The sequence below is a fragment of the Centroberyx affinis genome, unplaced genomic scaffold (genome assembly GCF_046629955.1).
Source record: "Centroberyx affinis isolate AG114_WGS23_722 - 3 ecotype Tasmania unplaced genomic scaffold, CSIRO-AGI_Caff_v1 ptg001448l_1, whole genome shotgun sequence".
NCBI lineage: Eukaryota > Metazoa > Chordata > Actinopteri > Beryciformes > Berycidae > Centroberyx > Centroberyx affinis.
The window spans coordinates 333,118-352,889 of record NW_027279922.1 but is presented as its reverse complement, the minus strand read 5'-3'; the positions used below and the strand labels follow the sequence as shown (position 1 = coordinate 352,889).

General features: G+C 41.4%; 1 protein-coding gene across 2 annotated transcripts; it reads left to right on the top strand.

The window, feature by feature from the left end:
* The first annotated feature begins 60 nt into the window (after window positions 1–60).
* On the top strand, window positions 61–17,972 carry snx33 (sorting nexin 33). 2 transcript variants are annotated; one of them, XM_071526729.1, is made up of 3 exons: window positions 61–2,143; window positions 2,351–2,408; window positions 14,876–17,972. In XM_071526729.1, the coding sequence occupies exons 1-3, from the start codon at window positions 977–979 to the stop codon at window positions 15,127–15,129; spliced, it is 1,479 nt and encodes a 492-aa protein (XP_071382830.1). In that variant the 5' UTR covers window positions 61–976; the 3' UTR covers window positions 15,130–17,972. The 2 variants fall into 2 exon arrangements, with proteins under 2 accessions (XP_071382830.1, XP_071382829.1); XM_071526728.1 differs by having other exon boundaries at window positions 61–2,408.
* The last annotated feature ends 1,800 nt before the right edge of the window (window positions 17,973–19,772 follow it).

The following is a 19,772-nucleotide window of genomic DNA, read 5'->3' as shown; positions in this document are numbered from 1 at the left end:
GTCTTTCAAAGAATGAAAAGGAGCAGATGAAAAAAAAAAAGAGAACTTGCCTCAATTGTCCAAGCCTAACGTCATGGAAAGAGTTACTTTGTTGCAGAGCGCATAGGAATAAAGCCTAAGAAATTATATTGGCCCGGGATGCGTGTTGATGCTCAATAGGCGGAGATTATTTGGTTGATAATTCTACTTTTTCACCCAAAGGATCGACTGGAGATGCGCAAGAACCTGTTTACAAGGAAAACGGAGCAAGTTTCTGTCTGAGGGAATGTGGAGCAGGCGCAAAATGCACAGTGATACCATTACTCATCCCTCCGCGTCTCTTCAAAACAGGCCACTTTGTCTTGGAAATACTTTCATCAAGGATCATTTCCAGGCTATCTGATGTAAACGCAAGTGTCCGATGACTGAACAACGCAGGGTTGCAATACAATTCCCAAGGATTACAACGACCGTCGGTGTGTTTGGAGTAGCGCTTTGGTGAAAGCAGTTTTGTTTTTGAACCTGTTTTGTTTGTGATGCGCAAGGAGCGAAATACTCTTTCTGTAACAAGGGAGAAATCACTCGGTCATGTATCATAAAGCCTCTGTAAAGTTATTGTTCAACTTTTAATCAAAATAGGCGTGTTATAATAAGACAATAGACCTGTAGCCCCAATGGGCTGAGAATGTTATTGCTATTGGACACAGTTGATATATTTCAGGACATTTAGACTTTTGTGGCTGATATAGATAATAGTCTTGTCTATCTGTTGAGCCTCCTGTGTCAATTAAGCAAATCATTAATTTTACATAGGTTCTCCTGTGCTGTTTCACACCTGATCAAACAGTTGTCATGTAATTTGAGATGAGTTTAAATATTACAGTGAGCTAGTGTCAGATGTTTCCAAAACAAAATGCATCAAGACAGCAGCATCATTATAGTCTAGGCACTATGTGCATGTAGAATTTTCTGCTTTAGGACCAGTTGGAGTATCAAGATGTCGGTGAAAGCCAAAGCCATCTACACTTTTCAGAGTGAAAACAAAGAGGAGATCAGCATACAGGAGAACGAGGAACTGGTTATCTTTGACGAGAACTCAGTAGACGGCTGGCTGCAGGGGGAGAACAGCCGAGGGGAGAGGGGGCTCTTCCCTGCATCCTATGTGGAAATAATTCGCCCTCGCTCAAACTCTAACCTGACAGACTGCTCTATAAGCCCGGCAGGTTCTCTAGGAAATGACTCCTCCTATTTCCCCTCAACCCCAAACACCCCTCTCCACATGCAGCAGAGTTTCTATGACGACGACGATGATGACTGGGATGACTGGGATGACAGTTCCACGGTGGTGGAGGATGATGACCACAGAAAGGGCAGCGGGGCCAACGGACATGCCCATCAGAGCCCAAACTCCAACAACCCCAATGTGCACTACCGGGCCAAACCCTACATGGAGAGACAGGACAGTATCTCCAGCTCACGGAAAGGCAGTATGGTGGGCAGGAACTTGAACCGGTTCTCCAGCTTTGTCCGCTCAGGGGTAGAAGCGTTTGTGCTGGGTGATGTCCCCATGATGGCAAAGATAGCTGAATCGTACACCATTGAGATGAGCCCCAAGGGGCCCCAGTGGAAGGAGAGTCCGCAGCCGTTCTCCTGCTCCATTGAAGACCCCACAAAACAGACCAAGTTCAAGGGCATCAAGACCTACATCTCGTACCGGGTCACACCGAGCCACACGGGGCGTCCCGTCTACAGGCGCTACAAACACTTTGACTGGCTGTACAACCGCTTGCTGCACAAGTTCACTGTGATCTCGGTGCCCCACCTGCCGGAGAAGCAGGCCACGGGGCGCTTCGAGGAGGACTTCATCGAGAAACGCAAAAGACGACTGATCCTGTGGATGAACCACATGACCAGCCACCCGGTCCTCTCCCAGTATGAGGGGTTTGAGCACTTCCTGATGTGTGCTGACGACAAGCAGTGGAAGCTGGGTAAGAGGCGGGCGGAGAAGGACGAGATGGTGGGCGCCCACTTCATGCTGACCTTCCAGATTCCTAACGAGCACCAGGACCTCCAGGACGTGGAGGAGCGAGTCGACTCCTTCAAGTCCTTCGCTAAGAAAATGGACGACAGCGTCATGCAGCTCACGCACGTTGCCTCGGAGCTGGTGCGTAAACACCTGGGTGGGTTCAGGAAGGAGTTCCAGCGGCTGGGAAATGCCTTCCAGTCCATCAGCCAGGCGTTCATGCTGGACCCTCCCCACAGCTCCGATTCTCTCAACAACGCCATCTCCCACACAGGCCGCACCTATGAGAACATTGGAGAGATGTTCGCAGAGCAACCTAAGTATGACCTCTTCCACATGCTGGACAAGCTCTCGCTCTACCAAGGCCTGCTCGCCAACTTCCCAGACATTATTCATCTACAGAAAGGTAATAAGCTCTCCTATGGGTGGTTTCTGTGTTTGAGAACTTCTTTGACACTATTAGGAATGCATGCAAACTCTTATAAAGGGGCATAATGAAAGTAATGATGGTGAAAAATGACCACGATGGCTTACTGCCGCAATCCACCCAGGTGTTAGGTTACATCTCAAGTGAGAGCAAGTTTTGTTCTGCAGTTTGCATCCTCAGTTTCCCATCCTCAGTTCTCATCCTCAGCTTCCCATCCTTTCTCATTCTCTCTCTTCTTTCTTGTTCTCACTCCTGCAGCTTCCTTCATATTCAAATTCAACGTCCAAATGAGGTTCAACATTCAAAACCTTATTATTAGAATTCATCTGGAGAGGATTAGCCTGGTGTCCAGCCCATGGTTATGCTGAAAGAAAAATGCTCTTGAGATTTATTTCAGTTCCTCATTGAACCTTAATACTCTGAAACAACCACCAACAGCAGCCCACAGTTTAGATAGGAATGGATGATCACTGCTGGTGAACACATTGGGAAAATGTTGCAACTGTTTCAATCAGTCAAAGTCAAGAATAATACACACAGCTTCTGTTGATGGGAATAAACTAGGCTGATGGCCTGTTTGTTAATGGCATTTTCCAAAAGTCTAATGTGAGCATGCTTTGTGTGTCAATCTTTGCTGATTATTTCATCATGGATGACAGATTAGGTCAAACGTTTTGCCTCCAGCATCTCAACTCTCCTCCCCTTCCCAAACACACAGGCACAAAACACAGACTCTCTCACACACACACACACACACACACACACACACACACGCACACACACACACACACACACACATACCATTTAAAGCTCAGAATACAAAGCATGAACATGCTTCATGAATGACATTTTAGGTCAGAGGTTTTTGCCTCCAGCAGCACCTCAGACCTTTTGCTCCACCTTCTTCTCTCCAACACACACACACACACACACACACACACACACACACACACACACAGGCACACGCACACACAAAATGCTTTAATAACACTGATGGACTTTGACAGCTCACACAAACAAGTCTATGAAGAGAAGGTGTGAGAATTTTAGAAAACGAATGTATTCATTACTTGCCAAGATATATGTTATATATGTTCATAGAATTACAAAAATCTGATTTGTGTGCTACAGGGTCAGTAATGTATAAAAAGCTCACCATGCCAATGTAAAAACGTTTCCTTGTTTTGTCTATCCCACTAAGCATTGACTAATTGAAGAGTTCTATTCCAAAATGCCATATATCCTAATGGAATAAATCATTACCTGAAGTTTAATATTCAATATCTATAAAATATAGATGATCCAGTCTGTAAATGGACTAAGGAACTTAATTACTTTAAGTCCTTTCGTAAGCCTTATGATTTGCTAGAATTTGGTGATATTAATCATTGTCACTTTTTTTCAAATGGACAAACAAAACTCTTATATTACACAAGGTGTCCTTTCATGTGTTGGAGGGGATATTGCTAATCCTGTTCAGTGTAGCTTTCATTAGAGACTGTAGCTCTGGGCTATTTTATGTCTCTGGAATCTGACATTTCCTCTAGGGTACTGTATAGATTTTATTGATGGTATAGGAATGCAGTAACTAAAGGAAGCTAAATCTGCTTCTGGGGTTTAAGTGATTTGAATATTTACTGTAGTCTCTAACATCAATACCATATAATGTTTAACAATAGGCGTTTTTTTGCTGTCTACATTCACCTGACATTCCTCAGGGTTCTGTTCAAAATTTGATGAGACAAATAGGCGAGTTAGACAGGTTAAGAGCTTTGTTCTTGTGCAATATCACAACCAACCGCCATGTCGTGACAAGGAAACCTGAGTATCAGTGGCAGGGAGCGGCTCATGGGCTGGGCAGACAGAAGGAATGGCATTATCAGGTTGAATCAGTGGATGGATGAGAAAACCCTCTGGTCCAAGATGGCGCCGTACTATGGCGACTCGCTACGAGCTGCTCTCGCCTTGGTTGATTGTTAACCTTTACAGTCGCAGTTTTTTTTATATCTTGATTAGTTCTGTTGGATGTTGAAAACATATGCACCTTTTGAACCCATGAATCAATGGTTTAGTGATCATACCACCATAGTTAAAGTGGTAATCCTTGATATCCACTTTTTTTTTATTTTGGTGATATCTTTGGTGCTAAACACTCACTGCTGTGGTGTTTTTTTGCACTTCCCAGAAATCACTTCAAACAGTACTGTGACGTCTTTTTCTGTGGATTTTCTGTTGATGAAGTTTGAGTTTCTGTAGGTGACGCTCTTTTCTTTGTCTGTTCAGCCATGGTGGCTACCGCTGCTCATGCTAACTACCCAGTTCTTCTTCTATTTATTCCAAACAAACTGCTGCTGCCGCAAATGTAAAATGCATCACTTCCTGTGCGTCAGTGGATTTTTCCCGGGAAAGACTTATCAGTAAGGAAAACAGCAAATGTAAAAGTTTTCATGAACTAGTTGAATCACTATTGTGTTATATCAATCAGAATAGCAAAACAGACATTTATTAATTTGAAAATGTCGCAGAATATTACTTTAATGAACAGTCAACCACCAGTATTGGTCACTCTGGGGACCTGTAATGAGCACCACTTACTTCTCTGTTTGAAAAGTCTAAGAATCATACTTCTAACACATATACATAAACACTGCAAAGTTAAGCCAGTTCATATTATTTTAGGGAATTGTTTCAGTCTGTTTGCAATTATCAATATTCACAGCTGGGGAAAAAGTCTGAATGACCGTGGGGACAGTGTTGGAGATTGACTTTCTGCTGGACTTTCTGCTGAACTTCTGTTGAGGTGTGTGCTGAAAAGTGACACCAAATTGAATCACTGCTATGCCTCTACTACCACTATCACAATTCATAGCTTTTTGACTCTGAGATTAGCTGCGCAAACAACAATATGATTGTATTTCATCAATAACAGCATTGACCTCATTTCAAAAAGCATGTCATTGTCATATGACTGTGACATTCCTGATTTGCATATGCTTTCGTGGTTGCATTCATAACGGTTGATTGCCCCGCACGTCATGTTGAAACATTAGTTCTGCTTGCTCTGGCTTTATCTGCCGTTCACCTTGTAAGGTTTCTGAACAAGAGAGTCAGCTCACCTGCCTATCAACCTTATGTGTCTGCTCTCAAACAAACACCCGTATCAGGTGATAGGAGTTAGTTCAGGAGGAAGGAAAGGGCTGCTACCAGTTAGAAGTATGGTGTTGGTAAATGTGATTATCTCAGTCAGGCAGCTGGCATTCATTATCAGAGAGGTCATTTGTGATACATTTCAGCAAGTTACAGTTATTCACTCCACCCTGGAATAAATGAGAAAAACAAAGCCATCTGACAGTGTCAACATGTACTCTCTGGAATAATACAAAGTGTTTTTTGTCATAACTGGCAATACAATGCTCTATAGAAAGAAAGAATACATAGGAATTTGTATGATGTCTGACCCTTAAAGGTCATGAATTACTACTAAACTGTAGGGCAAATTCAGCCCCCAGTGATTTCTTTAGAACGTCCTTACTTTTATTTACTGATTGTGTTGTGACACAAAGGCTAGCATGGCAGCATCATCAACTTGTGAATAATATTGGGACCTTGGACATGCAGATAGGCATCGATATCTAGATTAGCTCTCAGATATTGGCAAACTGAATTAATGAAAATATGGATATGCAAGCTTGCTCATCATTTTAGGGAAACCTGAGATTTTATGGAATCACTGATGAGTGTGTGGAAATGGATTCTCCGTAGAGTATTTTATTGTACAGTACTTAATGATTCTGGACATACATTTAATATTTGGCTCAAATACTGGGGACCTTGAAGACCACAGGCAGCGACGCTTAATTTGAAAACTCTTGGCAAGTTGACATTTTCAACTCGCTTTTGAACTCACCATGCATTGCTCTACATTTTTGTTGCTTTTGCTGCCACACTCTATTCTAGTCTTTCTATTCACTTGCCAAGAGACAACAAATACTGTACATGAGGAGGTCGGGCAGCTCTTTTTTGTGCACGCAGAGACTGTTTCCCTACGCTGAGTCTTCCCTGCCGGTCCCTTGATGTGACTTGTGTTCTGCTGAACCAGATACAGCTGTGGCAACATTCAGAACACACAGAACTGAGGTCGACCTTTTCCGGTGCGCTCCTCCTCCTCCTCGTCCCCCTCATTGCTCCTTTCCTGCCCGACTTTCCCCTTCGATGAGGTCTATAGGACTCGGTTTCTGGTCAACATGTGAACTCCAGGAACATTACTGTCTTTGCGATGTGGTGGCGGCGACTGCATATGGCCTTGATAAAACAGGGGCTGGGGCGCAGAAGGTTTAGGGAAATGTAAAAAAATGTGTTTCTTCAGGGTGTGTATGCCATACATCTCGCTTTTGCCCTCCCCTCTTTTGGCTTTCACTCAACCGATCTCTTTTCTTTTGGCCTCTGCTGTTGCTCAATCTATAAGTGAGTCTGTCACTAATGCTTCAGCTCTGTTTCATTATCTTCTTCTCTTCTGTCTGCTTCTTTTCTTCTTTTTTCTCTTGTCTTTTTCCATGTATCTCCCCAAGGACACCCATATCAGAATGGCCTGTCTGGACTGCTGCCCTGGTTTCAATAAGAATGGAGTAAATCTAGTCTGGTCCAAAGGCTTGGAGTCCAACCAGAACACTGCCGTACTCTGAGCCTCTGCCAAAACTAATCCAATAGTTAGACCTTGATCTCCTTTGAATAGATTGAAAACCTTGATCTGGAGGGTTAATTACATTGCATTGTTATAGAATAAAGGGCCTCTGAGGCTTTTTGTGTGACAGGCAGATGTGGGCACTGCCAGCTACAACCACACTGCCTGTTACAATTGCTTGTTTGTTGGTAGATCCTGGTCGCTAATTGACTGTACTGTCCCCGATTTAATGAATAGCAGGGTATTCATTTTGAATTACATAATCATAAACTAAGTTATGTACTTCTGGTATCAATCTGGGCCCAAATGACAAATGTGTATTCTGTGGAAGTAGGGTAATATCGGCGCCAACAGTAATGAGTAATTTTAAGAGTAATGCAGATATTGTGCAATTCGCCATATACAGTATTTAGTACCTGACAGCAGTGCTAATCTAAGGTAACACTACTTCTTGAAGCCTTTAGTAAATACAAAAGGAAACACAATGGAGTGAAACTGACCCGGCCCGCGGTGTTGGTATCAGTCCGATCTGGTCAACTCATTATGTAAGAGGAAATCTGAGGCGTTGGTCTGCATGTGGTCTGGACCTGTAGCACCTGTGTCTTCAGAATGACAAGCACTGGAAAGTAAGGCATCAGTACAACTTTTTAGTGGACAAACTGGAACAGTGAGGAATCTTTATATTAAAGGACACTTCAGATTGTGGGGTAGTTTGAAATGGCCACACTGGTGTCAGTGCAGTCTAAAATCCATGAGCATAAGGTTATGAATGAAATAAAATCAATTCAAAAGACATGGCAAATGTGCTGTGGTAATCTGCAGTGCATTTATCAAAATAAACTGCAGCAGATTTGAGCATTTTTTTGGCATTTAGAATGCTATAAAGTATAGAAAGCGTTTTCCCCCCTCACCTCTTAATGATAGGGGACAAAAGCCACCGTGATCAAGACCAGAGCACATTCACAGTTTGAGAATAAGCAAGTTCCCCTGGGAAGCCTCCGGCACACAGCCAGACTTTAATCTGGACAAAAGGTTAGTTGTCTCCCATATGGCAGCACATTACAAAACCACATGCAGCCTCTATCAGTTTGAAGGGAAAGATACGTGTTGCCAGTTCTGAGGAAATGTGTGTGCCAAATGACCTTCATATCTGCCATGGCACAGACCACAGAGGGTCACTTAACATTTATGATTTCCTGAGTTGTGTGTGTGTGTGTGTGTGTTGGTGTGTTTTTGTGTGTGTCTGCAGGCACACATGAATGTCTCTGTGTGTGTTGTTTGTGCATGTCTCTTAAATCAATATCGTAAAGACTCCATCTAGGCTGATCTGCCATTGCCCAGGCATCATGGAGCATATGACGTTTTTATTCTGGTCTCACAAACATGTTATGGATTAACATTCCATACACTGAGTGCAACACACAGGAAAATACCACACAGTCAGCAGGTAGACAAACCCCAATCTGTGGAAGCAGGCTTGGATTTCAAAACCTCGGAGTGGCCCGGTTATGGTACCTTTTGAAAATTGATCGCGTGTTGTTTTGTTGGCCAGAGTCCTGTATGCTGACTGTGGTGACTATGGAGAGCAAATGTTTTCTCTCTCCTATTTGCTCGCACATAAATCTTGACAAAGGCTCGGCCCTAGTTTTCACACTCACTGTCTATCCACATGCTCCTGCATTCCTGTCTGCGTTGGCCCAGTGCACTGCTGTTTCACACTGAAGGAGATTACAGATGTCTCAAAGAACTTGGTCGTAACTCAAACTAGCCCTACCAGCCTATAGCTATCTAGGTAAGCTAGTTAGCTAGCCTGATGACCTAAGATCATGAATCCTATGGTCAAGTCATTGCAATTTCTATTGTTTGTATCTGAACCAGTTCCTTCGTTGGTATTCAAGTTTGCCAGTTGTGCTCAGAAAAACTGTGATTCTTAGGCTCCGCCCATTGAGGTTTTACTCAATAGGACTATTTCTTCCTCCATGGCCTCTGGGAAATGTCTGTTTAAATAAAACTCTAATGTCATATTTTCTTTGTTCGGATGTTTGTGTATTTCTTTTTTTCTTTCTTTCTTACTTTTGTTCCTTTCTTTGTCTGTCAGTCTGTCTATCTGCCTGCCTGTCTTCCCATCGAAGCCTTTCTTTCTGCCTTCCAAACAATGCTGTAGCTCTTATAAAAAGTGACAATGCACACATTGCTTGTGCTTTCTAGATACGCAAGCGTTCAGTTGAAAGCTAGTAGCTGTCCCATTAGTTTCTCTCTCCCTTTCTCTTCCCCTGACAGGAGTGACACTATAACTGTCAGGTTTAGGACTCTGGCTGCAGGTACGATAACACTGAGAATAACTGTGGTTGGCGTGGAGACCATCCATCCATCAGAGGCAGTTGAGGCGAGCTGTGCTGTTTGTGCATTCTGTGTCTGTACCTGTGTGTTAGACTTTGTCTGTGTCCCGGTGTGTCTGTGTGAGCATTACCAAGCAAGCAAAAAAGAGTTTGGTGAATGGGAAATCCTTCTCATTTGACTATGTTTTTTTCATTTGGTGAGATTTGAGTTAAGGTTGGATGTGTATTACATACTGCATGTCAGACAGCCAGACATCTTATCACATACTGAAATGTCACAGATTTGTAACCGTAGTGCCTCGGCAAAGCTGTTACTGAACTTCACAGTAGACTCAGAGAGAAAACAACATAACATCTGTGCCATCACAAGAGATCTATGGCACTGTAATGAAACAATGACAATTTGATGATGTCACAGCCAAACATAGACTCAACAGGATACCTTAAGGACCAGAGGAACTTAAGGAAAACCACATTTAAAGATCACAGACCACAAAGACTCAACAAATCACAGTGTAGAGAGGCATTATGATGTCACAATGATTGTTGACGCCAGTCATCTGTTGTAAATAATTTGTGATGACTAATTGAATTGTTTTTGTTTTTTGACATCATGACTTTATGAGGTTGGCAGACTCTGAAAGGCACTACTCTCAAATTCATAAAGATACCAGTAACCTGGCAGAGTAGTGTAACTTTTGATTTCACAACACCCTTTTTCATACAGATGTACAAAACCTGAGCTGAAATAGCTGATATGAGACAAACATAAGACTATTGTCAGTGATAATGAATTATTCTCCCCATCAACAACAATGCTGAACATATCCTTCCTAATAAACAAAAACATGATTATAGTATTGTGCCTGACATGGATTTATAACACCATCTGCAGAAACATGAAGTATATAATAGTTTTAGATCACAGTCTCTCTACACATTAAAAAAATCATCTGTTGAACATCTTTTCCGTGTGGCTTCAATTAAGAACATTGGAGCGTTGGAGCAGGCAGTTTTTTGGAAGGTTCACCTCTTACTTCTGAGCGAAACAGTTGATTGCAATCACAGTCAGCGCAGTTTATATTTTGTACCATCGGAAACGCACAAAGTGGGATCGAGCGTGCGGAGGAACTTGCCTGGTCACAGAGGCATTTCTGGTAACTAATTCCCCAAGCGGGCCAGAGAGGGTGGTTCTGTTTTGAACATTCCTTGTCACTGAAGTAATCAACAATCAAAGAATTGGAAATATTCAGTTAAGTGTTCCATAACCGCTTTTCACGGTAATAATTTCCCTTGAAGCTAAGCAAACGGGGACATTTGAGATGGCTAAGATAGGTTGTGAGCACATTCCAGCTCGGGACATAAACTCCAGCTCTGTTGTTATCTCTGTAACTGATGTAAACACTATTACAGTGAGCTTACTCAGCAGAGGGGTTTGTGCTTTTTAGTGTTTGTGTATCCTCCAGGCTTTTAACTCCAATTTTAAACACTGGCACATATCGCTGAGTCCTTTGACCCTGTTACGCATTCTTGAAGCAACGTTTCCTCTTTGCTTCTCTCCTCTCCTTTTCTCTTCTCTTCTCTTCTCTTCTCTTCTCTTCTCTTCTCTTCTCTTCTCTTCAATATTTATCTTGATTCCCTCTCATCATAGACCAAGACCCCAGCTGAGAGAATGCATATTTTTGGGAAGACTAATATGTTGTAATGATACAAGAGGCAATAAACTTGAATGATTTTGGCACATTAACCTACATTTTTGAGAGATCGAGACTCTCTTTTCGGTCAGAGAAAGAGAGCAAATGTCTCACCAGTTCACTGTGGTGCTTGACACAGACGTCAGCCCCCTCCATACAGACACACACACACACGCACACACACACACACACACACACAGACACACACACAGCCCTCTACTATTGGTCACTGTTTTGTGGTCACAAGCCACATTTGTCCTCAGTTGAAAAATGTCTCTTTTTACTGTCCAATGAAAACAAGTCTTATTTTATTAGTCAATTTAAAAAAGCCCCTATCTGTATTCTAATGATGTGGGATCAAGTCAGTTCTTCCTGTTTTTGAAATCTTTGAACCAAAGTCACAGTTTAGTTTATTATTTTATATTTATGAGTGATTCCGGCTTAAATTGACACTACGCTACCTTTTCTAATCAGTAATTGGAAGTGAAAAGTGCTGACTACTTCAACAGTAGAGAAGAATTATTAAAGATATGTTATCTATGTTCTAGATTTTATTCATGTCTATGAGTAATGGATACTGGCAGGCAGCTGCTTTGCCAAACATTAGCACATTACCTTCGATTTGGAGCAGATTTGTCATGCCATTGCCTGCCAAATATATGTTTTTTTCTTTTTCTTTGTAGAGAGAAATTTAGCCTAGTTCCAAGACTAAAGGAAAAAGTGGGAGTGTTGTGTTTTTAAGGAGACTTTTTTTTGCCATTTTGTTTTATGTGGTTTGCATTGCAATAATGAAATCATTAAATACCATTGGCCAAGCTTTGACATATTAATGGATTGCCCAATACTGTTTCACACCCCACACACACACACACACATACGCACACACACACACACTTCTTTCTTTCAGTCAACTTAAGGAGAAAGTTCATGTTTTTTTAAGAAGCTTGTCTTGATTTATCATGACCCGTGTGTCCTTTCAATTCGTCCAAGAAACCCTTCCCCTAGTGTTTTGGTTGGTACAATATTAAAAGCATAAATTGTTAGGTTTTTTGCAATGCTAGTGAAAGTGAAAGGGGCTAAACTGTTTCCTAAACATGTCACAACACAGCTAACCATGGGCTATCCTATGACCTAAATGTGAATTTTTTTTACATGCCAGGAACGCCATTTCTGTATAAAAACGTGTTTTGACATTTTTTTCAGCTTACTGTAACTCCCCTGACACACTGAGTCTTCCCAAAGACACACATTGAAATACCAGTGTGATGTGGAATAGTGTTGAGACTATTCCTCCACCAGTCAGTCTGTGTCAAACGCTGATACATTGCATAGCATGGTTATCAGAGGCAGTAGGTGTGTACAAACTGGTCTCAGGGAACTTCCACAGGACCAAACCTTGAAGCAGGTCTATGCCGCTTCCACTTAGGGGTTAAACATGCAGAATGATTTAATTAGCTATGGTCCCAGATCTGGACAAACTAAAATTAGATGCTCTTGCCCTAAAAATGCTGCGCTAATGTTTGGACGCTAATACGGGTTGCTCTGCATGGAGGTACATTGTGCTTAAAAGGAACATAGCCATAGGGATTTGGTAAAGGTCATCACTAACGCATAAATACAAGCAACACAAGCAAACCATGCTGTAAACAAACACAAGTATGTGGAAGGTGGACGTCCGTTCTCAGATTTCATGCTCGCGTCAGAGGGATAGGAGATGGAAGATGGAACTGCTGCACTTCTTGGCTACATGCTGCATCACCTTTGGCCCAGGCAGAGCGGTGGGAATGGGGAATTTAGCAGATTCCTGTGTTCAGTCTGCCCAGAGGGTTGTGGTTATAGTTAATCTGGACCGTGCTCTTTCTTTTTCTCTCTGTGTCTCTCCCTCATACACACACACACACACACACTATGACTCATTAACATTGTAAAAACCTCCCTCTTTTTCTCTCTTCTCTTTCTCCTGCACACTGTTGCCATTGCCCTTTCCTTTCCTTTCCTTTCCTTTCCTTTCCTTTCCTTTCCTTTCCTTTCCTTTCCTCTCCTCTCCTCTCCTCTCCTGTCCTCTCCTCTCCTCTCCTCCTATGACCTCCTACCTCCTCTTTATCCCCTATAGAGTAATAGTAGCTACACAGTACAGAGCCATGAAGCTGTCACACATGAAATAGTTCAATTCTCTCCACGGCCACAGTCATAAAACATGTGGTAGTCAAGGAGTGCGGTCTGGTTGGGCAAGATAAACAAATCTGGTGACTTTCCAGGCTATTGGCCATGTATCATCATGCTGTTAACCTGGGGAAACAGGCAGAAAACCTAGTGGGAAAGAGGGATTGGTTATTAGAATATTATGACCCCTATGCAGCTTTGCTAAATATTCCATAACATTTTTTCTATTTATAGCGTTTATGCATGTTGCAGCTTTCACAAGATAGTTTTGGGAGAGAAGATTGAGTTGCAAGGAAGAGCACATTGAGCTTTCTCTGTTATGAGATTTTGAATTGGGTGATCCGGAAATTTTGATTGAACCCGCTGCGTTCCCCCCTCCACACATACACACACACACACACACACCCACACACTCACACAGATACACACAACCATGAGTCCCGTTCCTTTATGTCCCACAGACATGCTAGGCTATCTGGTGAAGCAGATTCTCCTCTCATGTGGAAACAGTACATGAATGTAGGTCAGCGCCACAGACTGTACTCCACACGCCTCTTCACTGGAACAGACTGCAAGTGCTGTTCATGCTTTCCCAGACTTCTGCCAGGAATTCCATGCAAAATCCAGGGCAGCATGAACTCACAGATACTGTTAATGTAGGAGGCCTATACACTGCAGCAGCTACTATCAATGCAGATCCTGACAATACTGTACAATTTCAGGACGAGATATGTCAGCGTCCCAACTAGTTAGCTTGTGTACACACCGGCAGGACAGGGTTTCATTAAATCCCATCTGCTTCCTGGTTTCGAGTTAAGATTCTAGTCTCATGTGATCGAGACCGTCTCGCTAATCTGGTGGGAAATGCAGTCTGGCCGCATGCCATTGGGCTGCCATGTTCTACCACTTGGAAAGTAATGTAATGGCAGTCTCGGTGAATGTGGTTACAACTTGTTCTCCTCACACTGGAATTAAAAGCTTGGTTTGCATAGGAACACAAAGGAATGGTGTGATGTGTTGTTCACCCTACCTATAAAGCGCAGAGCTGTACACTAGTTAAATATTGGGGGTAAAGATGTAGGTCTTCCCGGCAAAGCTCCATGCAGAACATAACCATAACCATAACACTGATGTAATTTTGACAGAAACAGAAATGTATCGACTTTTTTATACAGCACACATCATAGCCTAAACCAGAACCACCCAAACAGCAGCACAGTAAAAATTCCAGTCCTGCTTCTTCTTCACACTACATTTAACTTTAATTTGTAATTAAAACTATTTAAATCCTTTACAGGGCTTTTATTTTTAGCCTTTTATCACAAGCACATTTTCCAACTTCTCAATGGCACTGTACATCAGCTTAACGTCACCAACAGGAGGATGGGATAAACTCTTATAATAAACTTTTATTTTGACATTGGTAGGAAATAGTGAATGTTGAGCAGTCAAATGCTGCTTGGCTTCTATTAGGCTCATGTGCATTAGCACAATTGACAGCAAAAAGACCTTGGCTTCTTTTTAGACTATCACTATTTGCTAACATAGATTTGACTTGTTTCCCCTCAGGTGCCTTTGCCAAGGTGAAGGAGAGCCAGCGGATGAGTGACGAGGGGAAGATGGACCAGGACGAGGCCGACGGCATTAGGAAGCGCTGCCGGACGGTCGGGTTCGCCCTCCAGGCAGAAATGAGCCACTTCCATCAGCAGCGAGAGGTGGACTTCAAAGACATGATGCAGGCCTACCTCAGGGAGCAGATAGCCTTTTACCAGCGCGTTGTCCAGCAACTGGAGCGCACCCTGCGCATGTACGACACTCTGTAGGAGCCCAAAATGGCTGCCCGGTCCGAGATGCCAAAAAGCAGAAAAGAGAAAGGAAGGTGTATGTCTTTTACCAAGGCGTTTTGTTGCTCATTTTTGGGCTCAGTCTGAGTTTGAGAGTCAAAGACTTGCCGATAGAGGAAGTAACAGTTTCTGGAGAGACATGTGAAGCCAGTCAAGTGCTCTTTGTGGAGTAGTCTTTCACTTTGATGGATTCAAAGTCAAATCTCTTGTTTTTAAAAGACCTACTGTACACTTCATGTCTGAAATACACATCACTTTTGCTATGTCACAACATATTGTTTATTTTGCATAAACAGGACAATTTATTTAAGGTGTTTGTAACAAATTAAAATGAGAATATAGGTTTCAAATTAATAGAGGTTCTATAGTTCATCACTCTATAGTGTAACACATTAAAGCCATGAAACGGGTTGTATCCTGAAATAATCCCCTTCTTTCCAACATCATGCACTTTGCTCTCACCAGGGATTGATTCAAGTTACTTCCAATATCTAAATTCATAGAGAAAATTGAAATTGTGGTGTAACTGGCAGCATCCAATATACATTCCTAATAGTTTTAATGAAGTTTATTTAGATTGCAGCGAATGAATTGAATTGTCTCAAATGAAAGTGAATAGATGGTATTTCTGGTCAAAACAACAGCACAATAAATAATAATAATAATAAAGGGGAATTTGGCACAAAATCAGTCACAATCACCACCACCAGTCCTGGTTGGACTCGACTTGCTCAGGTGTTCACTGCATTATTTTACTTCACACTTAATTTTAGTTTCAGAATGTAGCTCTTATTACAAGCCATGAATGCCTGTCTAAACTTTGCACCACACAGAAGAATTACTGACGCAATGTAATTCAAATACGTAATCTGATTTTTATGTGTTTTTTGTGCAGCAAGTGCCTTTAAGGGGCTGAGGCATTCCAGTGGGATTTTTTTTTTTAATAGACCATTTGTCTGTAGCATGGCTTCTGTTGGAATGGGTTGTGTTTAGAGACAAGTTTGCACAGGTTTTTAAATACTAGTGGGCCATAATGTGTGTGCGGGTGTGTGTGTGTGTGCGAGAGAAATTAGTCAACTACTGTGCTGATCAATTCCCATTTCCGTGGTGGAAAACAAATCTATGACATTTACATGCAGCAACTGGATTATCTAGCCAATATGAAAAGTAGTCAGATCGCTGAAGTAGATTATCTGGTTCTTTGAGTCACAAAATCACTTTGGAGTTTCAGTTGGATTTGGGCCAATTAGATTATCAGGTCCATTTGAGGTATCTGTATGAGATTATTCAGTTGACATAAAAGCAAATTCTTCCTATTACCAGATTATTAGGCTGCATGTAACTATAGTCAGGGTCATCTAGTTGCTTATTTTTGACATTTTACATATAAAGGGTTTCGTTTAAACCTTATGTTGATCGACTGTGATTGACTTCAAAACTTCAAAAAACTACTTCTCATAGCTCTAAAACTACATTATATCATTAATAATGTTTCTATTTTGTAACCTTAAAATAACTAATAACTTAATAATAATCCATACTGAGTATTGCTTTCATCCCAGCAATAATTAGGTAGTAGGTGTCACTTTTTCCATCTCATTTGGGAATTAAATTCTTCATATTTTGTGCACTAATATGTCCGTGTTGAATGAGACAGTGTGGGGTTTTGAGTGTTGCTCCGTGTTCCACTCTGCTCCGTCTGAGTGAGTGTTTATTACCAAATAATAGTTGTTCCAGTAACATTACTCATTCTGTTTAACAAGAGAAAAAATTTCATGGCGACTTGTGGTTTGACGAGACTATCTTTAGCATTGTGTCAACCTCAGAGGTTTATATGGAGTCTGTTGCAATGAAAGCATTACCTCAAGAACTGTAGGGACTGTGTTTAGTGCGCTCACAACTCAAGCAACGGAAAGAAATACCTTCCCAATGACACTGATTCGGAAGCGATCACTTTGATCGAAGGGGGTTTGAACTCTCAGTGGTGAATCTGGGTATGTATGTATTGAATTGGAAGAGTAAAATTCATTTTAATTTTGTCAAAGCTCTGCCTGGTGTTTGTAAATGATCCTGCTGCGTGAGAACAAAGGATTACTGAACCAGAAATAGTCCAGGTTTCTCAGTAAACCTTCAAGTGGTCTATGTGTGAGTCAGATATGAGTGTTGTCTCTGTCCAATCCACATCCGCAGCTGCTTGGCCATTTAACTCTTTCTTCTCTCTAAATGGGGTATTTTTTTTTAGTTGTTTGTTTCTTAACAAACTTTGACTTTTCATATGTCAGCGTTTTTTTTTGTTTTTTTTATTTCTGTCAGCATTTGCACTCACTGCAGTTACTCCAAGACCAAAGAAGTCTGACACTTTCTACTGGGCTTTGGTTGTGGTGAAAGTTAGTTTGCTTTCTTGTTTTCTGAATTCAAAACTGTTCTATTCTGAGGAAATTGTGAAAAAAAAAATACCATTCCACACAGAGACTAATGGACACCAAAGGCAAAAACAGAAGACAGAAGACAGACATGCAAGGTGTAAAAGAAAGAGTAAAAATCCAACCGATCGCCTCATTCGACAGTGCTGTGGCGGCCACGCAAAGATTTGTGAAGACACTCACTCTCATGTTCCAAAGCTGCAAGACAAGTTAAAGGCCAGGCATTTCACACAGATGACTGTTTCTTAACATGGATGTGTGAAGCGGGGAGCTGCAGGAGATCTGTGCTTTAGTTCTATTCTCTGAGATAACAGGTGGTGATTTTCAGCATAAGTAATTTGTCTCTTAATTAAAGGGGAGGGGACCTGAAAGTCTTAATAAAAGTGATGATGGTGATCATTCTCTGTCTTTCTCATCTTTGTAGATTAGCATTTTTTTTTTTTTATCTCTGAAGTGTGTTTGTATGCCTCTCAGATGAGGAATGTAGTACAGCTGGAATATCATTTGGAAATAATTTTAAGAAACTACTTGGATTTGATCTTTCAGCATGTTGAGTTTGTTTCCATCCACACTAATATCCTGTTAATATTTGGGACAATTTATCTGTGTAACGTCTGTTGCTATCGTAATATTCTGGCTGTTCTTTTTTTACTAGTAATTGGCATATTCCTGAGCAGGATGTGAAGATGCATATAAACAGTTTGTCCTGGATACGACCTTCACCAGGAAAGCCAGGAGTTGTTATCCAAATTACTGTGTACTTGTTAACACAGTGACACACTGACAAAACTACCAAAATAAATGAAACACAAAGAAATGTGTGTAGGCTACATCTGGTCAGAAGCTACTTTTTCACATCAAGTTCAAGGTTTGTTATTCAGTTTAAGGAAAGCAATTTGTTTGGTTAAAGATCTGTTTGTGGTAACCAGGGAGCTCTTTTCTGTTTTTTCCTTTGTTTTTATTCTTATGTATGTATACTACTTTGAAAAAAAAACTTTTTGAGACAGCACATGTGTTTGTAACCATTGTATAAAAGCCACAATACATGTTCTTTACCATGCTGCATGGGTACTTTGGTGCTGCCAGAGGTATTGCCACACTTTTGCATTACCGCTGCACTGATATTCACAGTAGAGGAAAGCCTTCTAGGTTATTATTACTATATAGGGAGATTCCTTGATGTAGGTTGCACCTAGGTACAATTCTGATATTAAATTTGATACAATTTATAAGTTTCCTGGTATGAATAAGACTCTAGCGCTAGATTGCCTCTTTGAGACAGCTGATGAAAGCCTGAGTGTAGCTCAATATGCTAAAGTGAAAACACAGGCTTCTCTATTTAATCTGTTCCAGATGTTTCAGAAGCAAACATTTCATTTGGACAGCTGAAATTAACAGCTCTGTTGTTAAAGTGAATGAGGTGTTGGCACCATGGACCTTAATGCTATTGAGCTCCCTCTTCTGTTTTCACCCAACCAACAGGTGTCTCAACACCAATACAACACTCAATAGCAGATTGTGAATTTTTGCAGAATTCCCACCTGAATACTCTAATTCTTTGGTGATGTGATATACAGTGATGTAATGTTGAAGGATCATTGTTGCTCACAATTCTGACAAGTACAAACATGTCAGTGTACATTATGCGCACATTTGATGACTTGCAGTCTTTTCCTCTTAACTTATTTTCTTTTAAAAATTGCCAGATGTTTCTATTTCAGCACAATGCCTAGGTCTGATGGTAATGTTTCAGGCTCTCTCAGGTTTTGGAATGCAACTGGAGCAGTGGGATGATGTCACCCTCTTGATATGTGCCAGTGGGAGAGGTCACCGAGTTCAATTATAAACCCATGATTGAAAGAGGATTATCAAATCTAAATTCTAAGATAGTTCACTGCACTAATTAGGAGGCTCGAAGGAAATTAATAAGGTGCTGGACGATTAAGTTTGTCTGCCAAACACTTTTATGATGTACACCACAGACTATTAGCGAAGCAAGAAAGCCTCAATAGCAGTAAAATGACACTTTGGAAAAAGTTCCAAACCTTGAGGTATTGCCAAAGTAATGCTAACAGTGCACTTCTCCTCCGCGACCCAATTTGTGCGGAGTGAGGAAGTGGGGGAGATGAAAACCAGTCAACTTTGTCTTCTTTTAGCTTTTTCCATCAGACACAGCTGAAGTTTGGATGAGCTAACTAC